This window comes from Garra rufa, chromosome 5 (assembly GCF_049309525.1).
Source record: "Garra rufa chromosome 5, GarRuf1.0, whole genome shotgun sequence".
Classification (NCBI taxonomy): domain Eukaryota; kingdom Metazoa; phylum Chordata; class Actinopteri; order Cypriniformes; family Cyprinidae; genus Garra; species Garra rufa.
This window is the reverse complement of record NC_133365.1, coordinates 7,137,775-7,159,010: the sequence shown is the minus strand read 5'-3', so window position 1 is coordinate 7,159,010 and position 21,236 is coordinate 7,137,775. Positions and strand designations below refer to the sequence as shown.

General features: G+C 33.9%; 1 protein-coding gene across 1 annotated transcript in view; it reads right to left on the bottom strand.

The window, feature by feature from the left end:
• rgs3a (regulator of G protein signaling 3a) overlaps nucleotides 1-21,236 on the bottom strand; it is a 162,600-nt gene that overhangs the window by 86,217 nt on the left and 55,147 nt on the right. Inside the window, exon 11 of the mRNA XM_073839383.1 lies at nucleotides 6,660-6,791. Coding sequence (XP_073695484.1) covers nucleotides 6,660-6,791 — 132 coding nt within the window. The remainder of the gene's footprint in view (nucleotides 1-6,659; nucleotides 6,792-21,236) is intronic.

Sequence of the window (21,236 nt, the reverse complement as noted above, 5' to 3'; positions counted from 1 at the left end):
TGCAGCTGCCATTTCAACACCCTAGTTCTTTTATCTTTATGATTTATTGTAAAATTACTAGTATAATAAATTGTAGTACTTTTACCGCTCTAAAATATATAGTATAGCAAGTGCAGAAAGTCACTAAAATGAATGAATAAGGGTGAATTATTTAAATACTTATATATAGTTCACTACAAATTAAATAAGTTAAATATTAATGGTATAAGAATTAAATAATGCACTCAATATGAATCGATATGAATGTTTTATATAATTTAATAACTACATCTTTTAAGCTTAATTTTAAACTGTAAAAGCTATTAAATAGCCTTTAACCAACACAAACGTGTTACTGCTGTAGTTTTGTTACTCTTTGTACATTTTTAACATTATAGGCTATAGTTCTAAACACTTTACTCATTCTTACTAATTCAAGCAATGATGCGATGTGGGTGTTTTTATATCTCTGAAAGGAACCGAGTGCATTGAATTGCATTTTAATTGTTAAAGCAGCTGACGTTAGTAGATGTTACTGGGGAAATCGCTATATTTTGGCTGTTCCAAAAGCGCCTCCTACTGGCAGAGAATCAAATTGGATTTTCAGTAAGTCTGTCTGCTGTTTCCCCACATCCAACCATATAATTCTGTTTTAAATTAATATAATAATTTATACTTCTGTCCATCTTTTTTTCTTAAAATGGTTCAGAGGCAGTAATGTGAGGTTTATGATTATATCATATATCATAGCCTGATTCACATAAGAGTACCTGGAGATTTGGTTTGGTCCTCACACTGCACATAGTGTGACCCATTAAAAATAACTTAAAAATAAAAATAATATAATTGGGCTTTATTTATTTATTTGTATTTATTTATTTATTTTGTAATAAAATAATAAAAATAATAAAAAATAATATATATATATATATATATATATATTTTTTTTTTTTTTTTTTTTTTTTTTTTTAAGATCAGTCAGTGCAAGTTTCTTTTAGTTAAAACAGCTCAGACTTACATTTTAGTCTGGGACTAGCCTTAAGCCTTGTCTATGAAACTGGGGGTAAATTAACTTTTTTTTTTAAATACAAAATTTTATGTGCTTATGTGCACCCCCTGATTTTATATTATTATTTTTTATTTTTTTTGTGACGACCTGTATTTAAACTGTCATGTTTTACAGTCATTTTAGAGTTTAATATGTTACCATAGACATTGCCCTACTCTGCGCATGTGGTTTTAATTTTTATTTTTAAATAAATTTTTGCAGGTCTTAAATTTGATTTAAAAAAGTCATGCAGACAGATGTAGCTTTGCAGACTGCCAGCATATAGCATCTATCAGCTTTTTAGCATTCATAACAGCTCTCTCAACTTGTTATATTTTACAGTTTATCAATTGACAGAAGATTGTTTAGGCTTTGCATACACTTGTGCACCCCCTCACAGCCTGAACCAACCAAGCCTAAACACGTTTATTTTTAAAGTGAAACTGAAACTAGCAGCATGTAGTAAATTTACTATAGATCAACTTGGGCTTGAGCATGTCTCTCATTTGACAAATCTAAATGTGTGCACTTTGAGCACGTTTTGCATGCTTAATACTAACTGCATCATATAAGCCACTTTTAAATATAAATTGCAGCATGTTTTCAATAATAAAAAGGTGACATATCACGGAAAATATGGCATATCTGTCATGACCAGAGTAGGCAGGAAGCTGTCATATTTAGAAGTAGTCTATACTTGGCGTCCCAAATGGCAGCCTCAATTTGCTCACAAATAGAAAACAAGTACAAAAGTTGACAACAGCAACACTGACCACCAACACTGAAGCTTCACTATTCTCTCTACATACAGTTGAGGTAAAAAATTGACATGCACCTTGCAGAATATGCAAAATGTTAATTATTTTACCAAAATAAGAGGGATCATACAAAATGCATGTTATTTTTTATTTAGTACTGACCTAAATAAGATATTTCACATAAAAGATGTTTATTAAGAAAAAAATCAAAAGTTTGCAGACACTTGATTCTTAATACTGAGTTGTTACCTAAATGATCCACAGCTGTTTTTTTTTTTTTTTTTTTTTTTTTTTTTTTTGTGATAGTTGTTCATGAGTCCCTTGTTTGTTCTGAACTGGTAAACTGGCCTCTGTTCTTCAGAAAAATCCTGCAGGTCCCACAAATTATTTGACTTTTCAGCATTTTTGTGTATTTGAACCCTTTCCCACAATGACTGTATGATTTTGAGATCCATCTTTTCACACTGAGGACAACTGAGGGACTCATATGCAACTATTACAGAAGGTTTAAATGCTCACCGAAATGCTCCAGAAGAAAAAATGATGCATTAACAGCCGGGGGGTGTAAACTTTTGAACGAAATGTGTACATTTTTCTTGTTTTGCCTAAATATCATTTTCTTTTTTTCATTTAGTGCTGCCCTTTAGAAGCTACAGAAGATACTTGCATGTTTCCCAGAAGACAAAAAAGTTACATTTACCCTGAACTTCAAAATAAAAAAGTACTGAATTGATTGAAAACGAAAAAAGACTACTTTGGACAACAAGTGGCAAACACAGTACCAACAATGTTTATCAGAGACAATTGTCCTTAAAAGCAGACCTGCAATTTATTTAAAATGTTCATGAATTGCATAGGCTAAGCAATTTTGCTAAATCATGACCCAAACTGACCCAAAATTCATTGCATAACACAATCAGTGCTGCAATTTATTGTTGACTATTGTCATTGACTATTGTCTATTGTGTAAGACTGTGGTCACTTTGTGTATTTTGTGTATTTTTCAAAAAATGAGAGGACAATATGCAGCTGTGAATAATTTAGCTGGCTTCTGCCTTTTAAAAGATGCTTGGTCTGTTTGTTTGCTATCCTAACAATGCATGATTGTATGGCTGGCATTATTTACTTTTGTGTCTCAGTCTGCAAAGACCTGCAACTTATTTTGGGTCACTTTGAGAACTGCAGTCCTAAATCATATCCAAAACACACACTGAGGGAGACATTTAAACTGATCTGCCACAGTGCACAGCTGTGGTGAGTCCTGCTTGAAAAACCTGTCTGGAAACTCGCAAACGGACAGACAGACGGTCAGAATGATGGAATAGAGAGGTGAAGAGAGGCATAAAGCAAAGGAGAGGAAGAGAAAATGATTGAAAAAGAGCGAAAGCTGATTCAAAGGCTGATAAAAGCATCTGTGATCAACACACACTTTCTCTTTCATGTGAATGGAGAGCAGAGGAATAAATGATAGCAGGTGTGAGATCTGACTCAAAGCCTATTGGACTAATTCTGTGCTCTAATCAATGGAACAACTCACTTTCACTGTTTGGGTTTCCGCTCGCGGCCGTCTTGCCAGTCAAGAAGTGTCGATCTTCGAATGCGAATGAATGGACTCCATAGGACGAAATATTAGGCTTATATGAGGCTCTTTTTACAACTAGAAGGTTAATATTGTTTTTCGCTTGCGACAAAACAACGAATTAGCCGTGCATTTATATGGAAATATGCTTTAGGAGCTATCCATCCTCGCATTCGGAGATCAACACTTCTTGACTGGCAGGAGCGGAAACCCAAACAGTGAAAGTGAGTTGTTCAAAACCTTTCTTTTTAGTAAACTCTGTGTACACAAACAATGTTCTCAATGCTGGAGTTCATGAGTAGAGACCCAGGCGATACTTCGGGCAAAGTTTCATGGTGTGTCGAGCCTTCTTAGTGTTGTAAAAATATCGATTTTGATACGCTCAAAGTTATGCCCCTAGTATTCCCATTCACCGGCCATTGACCACAAAACGAAATCACGGTCAATCTCAAAAACGACTTGTTTGTCGTAATTATGCTTTTAGATACAAGTTTGTCTCGATTACAGGAAAAAAACAGCCCAGGTTGCATTTTGGCAATAGTTATCCTTTAACATGATAATTAATAGAAGGCTGACTTTTCTGTTTGTTGACATGACGTTAGATTCAGATGGTAAATATGAATGAAGCCATCATATGTAAAAACATGCTATTAATCATATCATATAATAAAATATAATTTGTTGTTGCTAATGCAAATCTATATTAAATTACTATGGGATCTCATTCAATGCTTTCAGATTTTTTTTTACATTTTAAAATTATTTTGTTTCTGTATTTTAAAATGTTTTATTTTACATATTTTAATGACAGTATATCCATTGAACTAATTCTTTTATTTATCAAAATCATGTGACATCACGCATCTCAAAAAAAAAAACCAATACTTTAACCCAAGTCTTTATAAACAACATGATAACTTTGTGTGATGAACAGAGCAAAAGCATTTCTAGTTGATGCTGTACAAGTTGATATTGAAATGTCTTGTACCTACAATCTACCTATGGATAGAGAGTGGGTGATAATAAGAGACAATTAGATGTGCAACACGATCCAGAAAGAGATTATTACCCAGTTTGTTCATGCTGTTCAGAGTGAAAACTGTGCCACAGACTGTGATGTCTATGCACTGACAGCTATAGTACAACAGATGTCAAATTTCATTGCAGTCTTCAGTATGTTGACAGTAATCTTGAGTCACCCGTGATAATAGAGTGTGTGAACCTGCTGATGGAGAGACTGAAGGCCTTGGAGGACTAGTTCATCCAAAAATGATAATTTGTTTCTTCATCTGAACAGATTTGGAGCGTTGCATCACTTCCTCACCAGTGGATCCTTCGCAGTGAATGGGCGCCATCAGCTTGGTCCAAACAGCTGATAAAAACATCACAATAATCCACAAGTAATCCACACCATTCCAGTTCAATTAACATCTTGTAAGAAGTGTAAGAAACAAATCCATCATTAAGGTGTTTTAACATTAAATTGCTGCTTCTGGCTAAAATACGAGTCCATTATCCATCTGAAAGCATGAATCTGGACTATGTGCTAACGTTTTGTTTGATTTGATTTAAGTATTTTATTTAATTTTGGGTTGCTCTGCATGCAGGGTGAGCACCAAATTAAATCTCCAGGTGCTCTCATGAGAACCAGACTGAAAAACACCTGATAATAACACAGGACAATCCCTGTGTCCTCTTACATCAAACTACACCCACATATTTGTTTGGAACTGTTTTAGACCGTTTCGGCTTGCAGTGCTTGATCTGCATATTTCTCTTCTGATTTAGATCACTTTTAAACTGGAAGAAGCAATATTATGGATTATGGATTCATATTTTAACCAGAAACTTAACGGTACATTTGTTTATAACAATCAAATAGTTTTTTGCTTCATAAGATGATAATTGGACTGGAGTAATGTGGATTTTTGTGATGTTTTTATCAGCTGTTTGGACTCTCATTCTGACGGCACCCATTCACTGCAGAGGATCCACTGGTGAGTAAGTGATGTAATGCTACTTCTCCAAATCTGATGAAGAAACAAAGGCATATACATCTTGGACAAAAGTACAATTTCAGCATTTTTTTTTTTTTTTTTTGGGTGAACTTTTACTTTAAAGGATAACTTTCGCCAAAATGCAATCTGGGGTGTTTTTTGTATTGTAAACGAGTCAAACTTATATCTAAAAGCATAATTACGATGAAAGAGCCACTTTTAAGTTTGACCGTGATTTCGTTTTTTGGTCAAATGGCCGGTGAATGGGAGTGCTAGGGGCACTTTTTTGAGGGCATCAAAATCAATATTTTTACAACACTAAGAAGGCTCGACACACCATGAAATTTTGCTTGAAGTATCGCCTGGGTCTCTACACATGAACTCCAGCATTGAGAACATTGTTTGTGTTCACAGAGTTTACTAAAAAGAACAACTCAATGAGTTTTGAACAACTCATTTTCACTGTTTGGGTTTCCGCTCGCAGCCATCTTGCCAGTCAAGAAGTGCCGATCTCTGAATGTTTCTTATGTGAGGCTCTTTTTACAACTAGAAGGTTTTTCACTTGCGACAAAACAACAAATTATTCGTGCATTTACATGGAAATATGCTGTAGGAGCTATCCATCTTTACTCTCCTCGCATTCGGAGATCGCCACTTCTTGACTGGCAAGTCGGCTGCTAGCGGAAACCCAAACAGTGAAAGTGAGTTGTTCAAAACCTTTCATTTTAGTAAACTCTGTGTACACAAACAATGTTCTCAATGCTCGAGTTCATGAGTAGAAACCCAGGCGATACTTCAAGCAAAATTTCATGGTGTGTCGAGCCTTCTTAGTGTTGTAAAAAAATCGATTTTGATGCGCTCAAAAAAGTGCCCCTAGCACTCCCATTCACCGGCCATTTGACCAAAAAACGAAATCACGGTCAATCATAAAAGTGTCTCTTTCGTCGTAATTATGCTTTTAGATATAAGTTTGACTCGTTTACAATACAAAAAACACCCCAGATTGCATTTTGGTGAAAGTTACCCTTTAAGGCTTAAGACACTAATGATCAACCAGATGAGAAAGTATGCTACAAAGATTGGTCTGAAAAAGCATGAAATGCTAAGAAGAACCTGTTTATCCCAAATAAGCAGAGGTTGGAAAACCCTCCCATGCCCCTGCATGTACATGATCAACAAATGTAATGCAACAGATGCAATAAGAAGAAAACACTGACGACGCAAACGGCCTACCACATCAGCTTTCAGGCCTTATTCTTGAGCCTCATATTTGTCAGAGAAAAAGCAATGTACTCTACCTGCTGAGGTGGGCAGAAAGTCTGTCTGGTGTGCAGCTGTAGCTGTTTTTTGATGTTCTCACTCAAACACTGACACACTCTTGCCTTTTGCTCCAGAGAACTTGCTTCCAGACTCAGAAGACAATCACATTTCTGCTGAGACACAGATAGAGACAGAGATGAATACTGTAGTATGTAAATGTTTATGGGGTTTGATCAAGTGAAGAACAAAAAAATCATGTGGCTTTGAAAAATCATTTTGTTTGTAATGCCGAAAGGCCAGGAGAAGTTTCTGTGGTGAGAGAAAGAGCAAAGCTCTTATTTTCTGATGTATCTTAACTGTTTTCAAGCACTGCCAGAAGTGATTACAGATATGGCTATGATCCATTTTGTTAATGAAAGCTGTCTTAAGACCCCAACTGTGCACTTTACTGATTTATACACTTGTCACAGAAGGATGATGTCATAACAATGCTAATTCATGCACCACAAGAACACATTATCAATACACAGACAAATTACAAGTGGTAACAACACACACACACACATACACATTACAAGGGCTTTCTAATTACTTAATGATTCTTATAATGGCCTAACGCTAATAGCGATAGTTCTATCCTAACTTAACCCTCACAGTTAAACTGCCCGCTGTTCTTCAGAAAAATCCTTCAGGTCCCACAAGTTCTTTAATTTTTTAGCATTTTTGTAAATTTGAACCCTTTCCAACAATGACTGTATGATTTTGAGATCCATCTTCTCACACTAAGGACAACTGAGGGACTCATATGCAACTATTACAGGAGATTCAAACACTCACTGATGCTTTAGAAGGAAACACAATGCATTAAGAGCTGGGGGTGTAAACTTTTGACCAGATTGAAGATGTGTACATTTTTCTTATTTTGCCTAAATATCAGATTTTTCCCATTTAGTACTTCCCTTTAGAAGCTACAGAAGATGCATTACATGTTTCCTAGAAGACAAAATAAGTTACATTTACCCTGATCTTCAAATTCAAAAAGTTTTCACCCCTTAGCTCTTAATGCATTGTTTTTCCTTCTGAAGCATCAGTGAGCATTTGAACCTTCTGTAATAACTGCATGTAAGTCCTTTAGTTGTCCACAGTGTGAAAATACTGATCTCAAACTCATTCAATCATTGCTGGAAAGGGTTCAAATACACAGAAATGCTGAAAAATTAAAGAATTTGTGGAACCTGAAGGATTTTTCTGAAGAACAGCAGGCAGTTTAACTGTTCAGGACAAACAAAGGACTCAAATAATAAGAATCAACTATAACTGGATAAAAAAACACAGCTGTGGATCATTGAGGTAACAGCACAGTATTAAGCGGGGACATTATTATAAATTATAAAACTATTATTTTCTTGTGTTGACTATATGTAAACATCTTTTATGTGAAATATCTTTATTCAGGTTAGTACCAAATTAAAAATAACATGCATTTTTTATGATCCCTCTTATTTTGGTAAAAGAATTAACATTTTGCAGATTCTGCGAGGTGTGTGTAAACTATTCATACAGTTCTAAAAAAAAAGCTAGAAGGTGTTTAATGCTGTTTAATCATGTGCATTAAAACTGTTTAATGCACAGGGAGCTCCAGTCAGTTTATTCACCAGGCAACCGATTTCCACATGCAGTGACATTTGCATTTATAGAGATTTTTATCTTACACATGAGGAACATTACAAGCAATTTGTGCCAACAATATTTGCAGCACACAATGGTTTAAAAAAAAAAAGTTTAAAATATAAATGGGAACCGTAAAGAACAACATACAGAATATGTTTGAATCAGTGCTAAGTTAAATGATACTAACAGTAAATTTCACAGGTGTGTGTGTGTGTGTGTGTGTGTGTGTGTGTGTGTGTGTGTGTGTGTGTGTGTGTGTGTGTGTGTGTGTGTGTCCTTGTATTTATCACGTTATGGGGACCAAATGTCCCCATAAGGATAGGAATACCAGTAAATTTTGACCTTGTGGGGACATTTCTCAGGAAACAGGCTTATAAATCATGCACAATGAGTTTTTTGATGAAGTAAAAGTGTGCACAATCTCCTGTGAGGGCTAGGTTTAGGTGTAGGGAAGGTGTAGGGTGATAGCAAATATCGTTTGTACAGTATAAAAACCATTACGCCTATGGAATGTCCCCACAATTCACAAAAACAAACGTGTGTGTGTGTGTGTGTGTGTGTGTGTGTGTGTGTGTGTGTGTGTGTGTGTGTGTGTGTGTGTGTGTGTGTTTAACAGGTACCAGGTATAAACACTGAAGTGTCACAGGTTATGTATGAAGTTTAGCATGGATGATATAGCATTTATGCCTCTGTCAGACAGAAAAGAAACAAAAGCTTGGATGCTAGGAAGCTGCTTTGTTATTGTGTGAAGAATGATGAAGCACAGTGGCTTCTCAGCCCAGCACCAAAATCAATATAAGTCATTCTCCTCGATCCATCATTTCAACTTAATAAAGCGGCCTGAGACCATCAGTCCCCATAAAGCTGCATATAGCTGCTGCCGATGATGTCATTCTTGAGAGGCATTAAAGAAGGTTATTGAAGGAACAGTTTCACAAAATGGAAATTTTGTCATCATTTGCTCAATGTTATTCCAGCCCTGTATCATTTTCTTTCTAGGAAATGCAAGAAAGAATTTCTCTTTTGCAAACAGCAAAAGTAAACGATGTACAGATAACAGATTTTCATTTTTAGATGATTTCTTCTTTAAATCATCATATGTCCCAACACGTGAGAAAAGCGCATCCAAACTCATGCTGTGATTTGATTGACACTTTAATAAAAGGATCTCATAATTTTACATGAAATGGGGTTTATGAAACAGGAGTCTAAAAAAAGTCATCTTACATTCAACTATTCCACTGAGATCATAAAAGATTAGCAAATTCACACAGCCTCCACCGCAAACTAACTGGGAACATCCTATTCCAGAAATGTGTTCCTGGACAACTATCAGCCAGATCTGCAGCTCAGATATGGGCTGCATCTGGCCGCCTCAGGGACCAAGAGACTTCTTTTCCAGCATTTCCCAGCTGCTGCTGGTCTCTTCATCCAGCCACAGCGCAGAGTCCCTGAACTAGGAAGACTGGCTGTTGTACATCAGGATAACTGAGACAGCTCATGGGGCATTCTTATGATGCAGTCAGACTTGACTGATTACACATTAAATGATATTAAACACACACATGGGAAACAGGTCCTTTTCATTCAGTATTTTCCCTTCTTATTGCAGTCTGCATTTAGAGATCAGACTATTTTAAGGGCATGTGTGCCTAACATCTTAATGAAAGGCCTGTGTGGCTAACATGTCTTTATCTTGGGATTTTGGAACTGAACATATCTAAAAGAACTTTAGGCCTTTTTTAGGGACACCATCTCTACTGAAAATTGACCGGTTCCACACATTACAGGCAATTCCATTATGGTTCACCAAAATTGACTATGTTGTCCAAACATGAACTTTGAAGTAATTACAGTCCTTAAAAAATATTAAAAATACACAACATGCAGTATAATTAATCATCAGCACCTCAGTCCAAATTTAGCTTGTTTGCAGTTTTACAATTATTTTGAAATACAAATCCTAGTCTGTAGCAAAGGCCCACTGTGGTTCATTAACAGCATTTAATATATAAATCAAATAAATGGTGTTCTCTTGTGGTAGGCTATTTTATCAGAAAGCTAAAGTTGTTGGTCTCTGAGGTAGCCACTCTTTTAGAAACAAGGTCAAGCTGATGCTTGATCATCACACAAGTATAGTTGAAAGTCACCTTTGCTGGAATTAAACCCATTTTGAAAATGAGTACTGTGGTTGTACCATTGAATAATACTATTCAATGGTATGTTGGTATTGGTATAGACTAAATGAAAGTCGTGACGTATTGTCAAGTACTCGAAATTGGTCCTCTGCATTTAACCCATCCATGTGCACAAACACAGCAGTGAGAAGATTTTGAAAGATTTTTTGATTTTTGCTAATATTTATTCTAAAGAAAGATAGACATGTACAGTGATGAAAGCCAATAATTTGTAGAGGAAGGTCAAAATGGCAATTTTCACCTTTGATTCAGAGTCAAGCCAAGTTACAGGGGGTTAAAAATGACTTCAGAAACATAGCAGCATCATTATGTCACACCCCTGGACCTTTTAGTTGGTTTCTCCCATCATTTCTCCCCGCAGCTCTATGTGTTTTGGTTTCTCCCTCATTGTCTGCACCTGTGTGTGTTAATCAGTCTGTCTATTTAAAGTGTGTGTTTACCCTCCAGCCTTCTCGGACCTTAACGTTACCGTTTTTCCAAATTTTGCATGCCTGTAACTCAAGAAGTATTAAAGATATTTGAATGCCCTTTTAGATATTGAGTCTTAACAAATGTTCCTTTTGACATCTTTGTTTTTAATGCCCTATGAGATTCGGTTCCAGGGATACTGGAACTACAATCTGGCTTCAGAAGTAAAACTTTAAAATGAACATTTTCAGTGGTCAAAAACCAAATATGGGTCAGTTTAAAAAAATACAATACTTATTTTATTTTAAAAAGGAATATCTGAAGAACAAATGATGTAAAAACTAGAGATGTATCTTGATTCTTTCTGTCAAGACAACTGCATTGAACATACCAGTCTGAGTGCCATAAATATTCTTTTTCCAAAGTTTGAGTGCCTATAACTCAAGAAGTCTTAAAGATATTGCAATATGAACGCGCTCTGACTCATATAACATTCGTGCATGTGGAAGAAAACAGACAGTGTTCTCCTCCAGATCACGTAACTTAGTGGAGAACTAAATTTGCAAAACTGAACAGATTTGTCGGACTGGCTGTAAAAAAAAAACATTCGCTTTTTCAGGGCAAAAAAGTTTGTGGTCTATGTGGAAGCATCCATAGGGCTCTGTTGTTTTATTCCAGCGCGTCATCGCATATGATATTCATTTCACTTTTTCGCGCTCAGTGTGGAAAGGCCTTTAGGTGGTCCAGTCCAGGACAAAGCAAGGTAGACAAAAGACTGAGGTGGAGTCAGGGAGGCTGGAGACCAAGTTGCTGGACCAGAGGGCCAAAGCAGAGCTAAAGGATTTGAAAGGAAAGTAGGGGCTCATAAGACTTAGACAGAGGCAAAGGGTTGGAGGAACCCAGTAGAGCAGAAGGAATAAAGGTCTCAGGTGCAGCTGCAGGCCCAGAAGTCCATAGTGACTAAGAACCCTGGTAAAGCCAGAGGGATGACAGGGTCCATGGTAGATCTTTTTGCTGGTTCTGGGTTCTTAGCAGGTGTGTAAATGTATCAGGGAGGAGTTCTGGGTTGGAAATCAAAAACACCCAGAGAACAGGAGTAGACTGGAGTAGCTGTGGCCAATCTGTGATGTTATTCTCTTCCACTTCACGAGCAGTAATGGAGGATCCACTCAGCCACAATGCATACTCTTGTATTGATTGAGGATACAGGTGATGCCTCCAGCTGGCATCAGTACAAACAGGGTATCATCCAACCTACTTCAGAAACAGGCTTTGAGAGTAACATCATTCCAGGACACCTGATGGCTAAACTTGATAAAATCCTCCACTTAATTTTCCAGTGGGCAGCCATTCTGGTGGAGGGAGAGTAGCTGGTCCTCCGGGCAAGTGGGGGTTGCTGCTAGATCCATTATCAGTAGTTGGTGCAGGTAAAGAAGAGATTTGAATCAAGGATCTCAATGCAGCAGTCTTTATAAAATAAAATAAAATAAAAACATAAACATCAAGACAAACCACCCTATTCATTGCCATGGAAGAATTAAGGTAAAATAAGTGCTTGTAGAGGAGAAGAGGCTTCAGGTGCTCCTTTATATCTGTGATAACCTCGGCAGATCAGGTGGAGGTTGGCAAATCTTTCCACTAGAGAGGAACAGAAAGCGTGAAGGTTCTGGAAAGTGACTATGTGCTTCTTTGTGAAGAAACAATCAAGTGCTGCTCATTCGGTAATCATAACTGGCGAGATGGAGTGTAAGAGGGTGCAGTTCCAGTAAACTGAAAGGCTGGCCAAAAGAGCATTGCAGCGCTTAAATTTTATTAAGGAGGCTAGCATGAGACTTACAGCAACATTAAAGGATCTGCAGGAATATCTGGGCACATGCTGCATGTTTTTATATGTGACCATGGACCACAAAACCAGTTGTAAGTAGCACAGGTATATTTGCAGCAATAGACAAAACTACATTGTATGGGTCAAAATTATTCATTATTCTTTGTCAAAATCATTGGGATATTAAGTAAAGATTATGTTCCATGAAGATATTTTGTTAATTTCCTACCGTAAATATATCAAAACCTAATTTTTGAGTATAAATATACATTTCTAAGAACTTAATTTGGACAACTTTATAGACAATTTTCTCAAAATTTAGATTATTTTTTTAATTGCACCCTCAGCTATATGTCAGCTAAATATTGTCCTATCCTAACAAACCATACATCAATGGAAAGCTTATTTATTCAGCTTTCAGGTGAATGTATAAATCTCAATATAAAAAAAATGATGCTTATGACGATGATTTTGTGGTCCTGGGTCACATATATCTGGGCTATAGGGTAGGATAACTAGATGGAAACCATTACTTACAAATGCTCGCCTAAACTTGGCAAACCCATGTTGCAACATATGTGTCACCAATAGCGCCTCTGTGGCCCTCTCTGAACGGACACAGCGGGAACCATCGCCCGAGTATTAGTTCCACCCGGACTCATTTCACCCACATACCTTGGTTAGTTCCTCCTCAGCTGTTTACAATCTCATCATTAGTGTTCGCCTATTTAAGGCGCTGACTTTCTCTCTGTCTTTGCGAAGTCTTATCGTTCCTCATGGTCAAAATTCTAAGCGTTTTTCTCTGTGTTGGATTTCCCGTGTATGACCCTGGACTGTGTACCCCGTTGTTGATTATTGCCGCCCGCCATTGTGACCATTGCCTGAGTATTGAACTGTCTACTGGATTATCTACGTTGTTCCTGTTTTCTGGTGATTACTCCTGCTTGTTGACTTCTCTCAATAAAGCCTGGCAAATGGATCCGAACGTCTCTGACTCCTTGTTACAATATGCATATATATACATTCAAAACAAGACAATTCATAACTCAAACAACAGAATACCTATGATGAACCATGGTGATGCAAGCATCGTGGTGGGACTGCTTCTCTTTAGCTTGGACTGGAGCAGTAGTAAATATAGAAGGAATATTTGATAGCGCCAAATACTTGACCATTATGGCACAAAACCAGGAGCATTTCAAGATGCCCAGGTAAAAAAAAAGTGCACTAAAATGCACTTTATTTAAGTATACTTAGTACACTTTTCAGTAATGTACTAAAAGTGCTCTATTTTCGCACACTAATTTTGTACTTAATGTACTAAAAGATAGTATTAAGTATATGTTAAGATAAACTTAATACCATCTAAGTGTACTCAACTGTGCTATTTTGAGACACCCTGAAATTGAACTAAAATGTGCTTTTAACATACTATATCTGTATTTTAAAAAATATATTTAGTTAAAACTAGAAATACACTTGAACCCTATTTTTAAACATTTATAAATATATTTAAGACTAATTTAAAGTATAATAGTAATATATTAAAAGAATATTCAAAATGTGAAAAAAAGTGTGCTAAAATACACTAAGTATACTTAGTACACTTTTCAGTAATGTACTAAAAGTGCTCTATTTTCGCACACTAATTTTGTACTTATTGTACTAAAAAATAGTATTAAGTATATGTTAAGATAAACTTAATACCATCTAAGTGTACTCAACTGTGCTATTTTGAGACACCATGAAATTGAACTAAAATGTGCTTTTAACATACTATATCTGTATTTAAAAAAATATATTTAGTTACAACTAGAAATACACTTGAACCCTACTTTTAAACATTTATAAATATATTTATGACTAATTTAAAGTATAACAATAATATATTAAAAGAATATACAAAGTGGGAAAAAAGTGTGCTAAAATACAATTTAAGTACACTTAGTGCACTAAAATACAATGTACTTAAAGTGTTCTATTTTCGGGCACTGATTTTGTACTTAATATACTAAAAGTTATTCTTAAGTACTCCTTAAGATAAACTTAAGATCATCTAAGTGTACTCAACTGTGCTATTTTGAGACACCATGAAGATGAACTAAAACGTGCTTATAACATACTATCTCAGCATTTCCAAAAATGTATTTTGTTACCACTTATAATACATTTGAAACATATTTCATAAACCTTTAAATATACTAATTATACATAAAAAATAAACTTACTGATTATTTAAAATACAATAATAATATATAACAAATGTATACAAGGCGTATTTATAATGTATTGCCCACATGTTTTTTATTAATAAAAAATACACTTATTAATTATTTAAAATACATGAATAATATATAAAAAATGTATACAAAGCGTATTTATAATGTATTGGCCACATATATTCATTAATAAAAAATACATTTGTTGATTATTTAAAATACATGAATAATATATGACAAATGTATACAAAGCGTATTTATAATGTATTGCCCACATGTTTTTATTAATAAAAAATACACTTGATGATTATTTAAAATACATGAATAATATATGACAAATGTATACAAAGCGTATTTATAATGTATTGCCCATATATTTTTATTAATAAAAAATACACTTGATGATTTATTAAAATACATGAATAATATATGACAAATGTATACAAAGCGTATTTATAATGTATTGCCCAAATATTTTTATTAATAAAAAATACACTTGATGATTATTTAAAATACATGAATAATATATAATAAATGTATACATAGCGTATTTATAATGCATTTTTTATTAATAAAAATATGTGGGCAAGACATTATAATTACGCTTTGAATAAATTTATTATATATAATTGATATATTTTAATTAATTAATAAGTGTATTATAATGAATAAAAATGTATGGGCAATACATTATAAATACGTTGTCACGAAACGTGTAGGAAAGCAAAAAATAACGTCTTCAATAAAAAGTCTTCAATAAATCCTCAGGCAGAGTAACAATAGACAGGAATGGCGGGAGAAGACGTGCACACAACGAAGGAACATAGGTGTAACGCTTGTAGCCGGACAAAGAAACAAGGAAATCAAACAAACTTATAAAGGGGAGATAATTACAACAACAGGTGGAGGAGATCACACTAATGAGCAGGAAGACCAAAAAAGGGCATGGGAGAAACCAAACAGACAGTCCAATGGGGGAAACACTGGGAAAAACCAAGACAAACAGTCCAAGGGCGTGACATACACTTTGTATACATTTATCATATATTATTCATGTATTTTAAATAATTAAGAAGTGTATTTTTTATTATTAAACATATGTGGGCAATACATTATAAATATGCTTTGTATACATTTATTATATATTATTCATGTATTTTAAATAATCAACAAGTGTATTTTTTTTGTAATAAAAATATGTGGATAATACATTATAAATACGCCTTGCATACATTTGTTATATATTTATGTATTTTAAATAATTAAGAAGTGTATTTTTTATTATTAAACATATGTGGGCAATACATTATAAATATGCTTTGTATACATTTATTATATATTATTCATGTATTTTAAATAATCAACAAGTGTATTTTTTTGTAATAAAAATATCTGGGCAATACATTATAAATACGCTTTGTATACATTTGTTATATATTATTCATGTATTTTAAATAATCAGTAAGTTTATTTTTTATGTATAATTAGTATATTTAAAGGTTTATGAAATATGTTTCAATCCTATTAGAAGTGGTAACAAAATAAATTTTTTCGAAATGCTGAGATAGTATGTTAAAAGCACATTTTAGTTCATCTTCATGGTGTCTCAAAATAGCACAGTTGAGTACACTTAGATGATCTTAAGTTTATCTTAACATATACTTAAGAATAACTTTTAGTATATAGAGTACAAAATTAGTGGCCGAAAATAGAGCACTTTAAGTACATTAGGGAAGTGCACTAAGTGTACTTAAATTGTATTTTAGCACACTTTTTTCACACTTTGTATATTCTTTTAATATATTATTGCTATACTTTAAATTAGTCATAAATATATTTATAAATGTTCAAAAGCAGGGTTCAAGTGTATTTCTAGTTGTAACTAAATATATTTTTTTAAATACAGATATAGTATGTTAAAAGCACATTTTAGTTCAATTTCATGGTGTCTCAAAATAGCACAGTTGAGTACACTTAGATGGTATTAAGTTTATCTTAACATATACTTAATACTATTTTTTAGTACAATAAGTACAAAATTAGTGTGCGAAAATAGAGCACTTTTAGTACATTACTGAAAAGTGTACTAAGTATACTTAAATAAAGTGTATTTTAGTGCACTTTTTTTTAACCTGGGAGAATTACCACACTCAAAATCAGTTTAAGTGTTAGTGCTAATAATGCATTCATATTAAGTGTACTTAAGTACAACTTTTGGGAAAATGTACTTCTACTACAGTACATTACTAATAGATTTTTAATAAAATAAATTTAATGTAAACTTAAAATTACCACACTCAAAATCAATTTAAGTGTTAGTGATAATAATGCATTCACATTAAGTGTACTTAAGTACAACTTTTGGGAAAATGTACTTCTACTACAGTACATTACTAATAGATTTTTAATAAAATCAATTTAATGTAAACTTAAAATTACCACACTCAAAATCAATTTAAGTGTTAGTGATAATAATGCATTCACATTAAGTGTACTTAAGTACAACTTTTGGGAAAATGTACTTCTACTACAATACATTACTAATAGATTTTTAATAAAATCAATTTAATGTAAACTTAAAATTACCACACTCAAAATCAATTTAAGTGTTAGTGATAATAATGCATTCATATTAAGTGTACTTAAGTACAACTTTTGGGAAAATGTACTTCTACTACAGTACATTACTAATAGATTTTTAATAAAATAAATTTAATGTAAACTTAAAATTACCACACTCAAAATCAATTTAAGTGTTAGTGATAATAATGCATTCACATTAAGTGTACTTAAGTACAACTTTTGGGAAAATGTACTTCTACTACAATACATTACTAATAGATTTTTAATAAAATCAATTTAATGTAAACTTAAAATTACCACACTCAAAATCAATTTAAGTGTTAGTGATAATAATGCATTCATATTAAGTGTACTTAAGTACAACTTTTGGGAAAATGTACTTCTACTACAATACATTACTAATAGATTTTTTATATATTAACTTATTTTAAACTCAAGATTAGTATGTAAACAGTGTACTAAAAATCAACTAATGTTTAAAGCATTTAAAGCACACTTTTGAAAAACACACTAATAAAACTCTTTTGGATGTTTTTTCTGTAGTGTACTTTATTGTAGTACACTAAAAAATTATTTAAGTATTATTGGTATTTAGTATACTTTTGTCAAGTGTACTAAAGTCCTACTGAAGTATAAACATACTTTTAATTAGTAAATTTATAGTGTATAACCATCAAACTTTTATTTAACACAAAAAAAAAACAATGTACTAAAAATGTATTTGCGGGTATTTAAGTGTATTTTAATTGCATTTAAGTATATTTTTTTTTCACCTGGGTGAACAGCTTGATCATAACCCCAAACATATTTCTAGGTCAACAAAGGAATTGTTTTAGAAGAAAAACATTTTGCAATTGGCCGAGTAGTAGCCCAGGCCTAAATCCAATTGAACAACTAGTGGAATGACTTGAAGAGGGCTGTAGACAGGGCCCGGTTTTTCAAAAGGTTTAATCCGGATAAAATTGATCCGGATTTAGTAATCCTTTATTTTGCGATCCTTGATCACGTAATCCAGTTTACTTTTGAGCCAGTTTTTCAAAGCAACATCGGATTGGATCAATCTGATCCAGATAGGATCTTTTCAGGATCACCAAATCTGGATAACCAGTGCTCAAACAGGATATGAAATTACAATGGAGAACTATAGATATGTAAAGAGCAACAAGTAGAATAGCCAGTGTGGGGTCAATATAAGTTTATTTTTATTTGAAATGAAAACACACACATTTAAAAAAAAAAACAAACAAACAAAAAAAACACCCCATCCTCTTCCAGCAGTCCACTCATCTGAGACCTACAACACAAACCAACCTCCTGCATTCTGCCAGAACGAGCAAACAAGACGTGCAACAAGGGACGCATGCAATAGTTATTTCTAACACTATTTCTGATTTGGATTCGTTTTGGATTTCAAAAATCAGTGATTGCCATTCTTTGCATTTTTTGGTCATTCTGTAATCATTGCATGCATCACTAATAAATATTCTAAAAACAAAAATATTTTCAATTGTGATGAATATATATTTATCAATTAGTGACAGAATAAAATGTATTGTTTTTGGTCAATTTTGACAGTGGTTTGGGGGATTATTTTATGAGGCCAAACTCTTTCTATTTTGCTGTAGGCCTATACTGAAAGGCTGAATACGTTAAATCCTACCTAATCACTATAGCCTGACGGACGAACAAATAAAATTAAAACCTTATGAATAAATAGGATATCTTGTAAGATACTGCATGATCAAATATAGTATTATTTGATACATTTTTAAAGTTTTCATTACATTTTGGGCATGAAATCCACGCTTAATTCACCCTTCTGATGGGATCAGGTAAATCCAGATTTTTTGGATCAAAGTGATCCAAATCCTACAAAAAAGTTCTGAAAAACCCAAACTAAAGGTTTGATCCGGATCCAAACCAAGATTGGATTACGTGATCTAATCCGATTATGTAATCCATTTTTTCTTTTGAAAAACCCATTTTCAAGATTTGATCCAATCCGTTATCCAAAATCCTAGTGGATTACTTTTGAAAAACTGGGCCCAGGAGATTAAATCGATCTTAAGCTTAAGATCTTAAGAGTGGGAAAAAATTGACAAATCCACCCATCCATCTATTCTCCAAACCACTTGTCCCCTGTAGGGTTGTGGAGGTCTCAGCATCTTGGATCACAAGGAAATCAAGATTTGCGAAGTTGATTGAGACTGTTTGCTGTAATAAATCCAAAGGCATTTTAACCAGGTGTTAGTTTAGAGTGTGCACATTGTATATCTGTTTTTTTTTTAAGTCTATTTTCCCTAAAAAGTTTCTAAAATAACATTAAAGATGAAAACCTGGCGGTGACCATACATTATTTTATTGGAAAGTCTATTTTAACGGGTGTGTTGCATTTATCCTTCATGGAAACGGCAATCCCAAAATCTCAAATTTTAAACATTTGTGTGTGCTGTTGTTATGCTTATTGCAATATCGGTTTGATAAATTGGTAACATGCAAACACAAATCCTTGTTTAAAATATATTTCAATATGATCTAATCCATAAAGGCAATTCTACTGGTTTTCCAAGTCAGCCACTTACAAGCTCTTTAGATCTTCAGTTTGGAAGCTGACTGTGCATGCATAGCTCACTAGGTTTTGGAAAGGAGCTTAAGTTCATCCAAGACTCTATATTATGCAATATAATTATTAGTCTTATATACTTCCAAAAACTTCCAAAAGTTTCCAAGCTCATGGGATCAAACAGGGGCTAAACAGTTTTCAGAACATTTTAAGCAGAGGACAGAAGACTGCCTACAGAGGGCAATCATAAACCTGGCAAATTTGCTGACAAGGGCCACAGAATCCAATAACCACACACTTCCCTGAAAACACAACCCGAGAAAGAAAAGAAAAAAAAGATCAGTGCACTAAAGGCTGAGTGAACTGTAAAAAGATGCCCAAGAGAATAGAGATGTTCATCGAACTATGCCTGGATGTTATGGGTGGATTACAGTCTCAGAAAACAATGAATAATTAATGCTGTCAAACACTCGTCTTACCAAGATTACATTTATGACCACCCATTAACTGACACTGCAGAGCTGTGGATTGCTGCCTTTTACCGCTACGCAATCAGAGCCTCATAATCTGCTTCTTTCGGACACAAAGTGTTTCATGTTGAGAATAAGTGTTGAGCGCATCAGTACTGGATACAAGCTACTCAGTATTTATATATTTCTTAATTTATGTTTTGCATAATGCATAATAACTGCCAAAGCTTGCTTGATCACTGGGGACAAACCAGCCAGCTGGATCAAATAAAACATCATCCTCAATTAGCTGATCTGTGAAAATGTTAATAATTTTAACAAAATAAAGAGAGATCATACAAAATGCATGTTATTTTTTCATTTAGTACTGTCCTGAGTAAGATATTTCACATTAAAAGATGTTTACATATAGTCCACAAGACCATAAAATAGCTGAAATTATTAAAATAACCCCGGCAAAAGTTTAGGAACCCTTGCTTCTTAATACTTTGTGTGGTTATATTGATGATCTACAACCGTTTTTTTTTTTTGTTTTTTTTTATAATAGTTGTTTATGTGTTCCTTGTTAGTTCTGAACGGTTAAACTGAGCACTGTTCTTCAGATCCATCTTTTCACACTGAGGACAATTGAGGGACTCAAACACAACTATTAAAATAGGTTCAAACACTCACTGATGC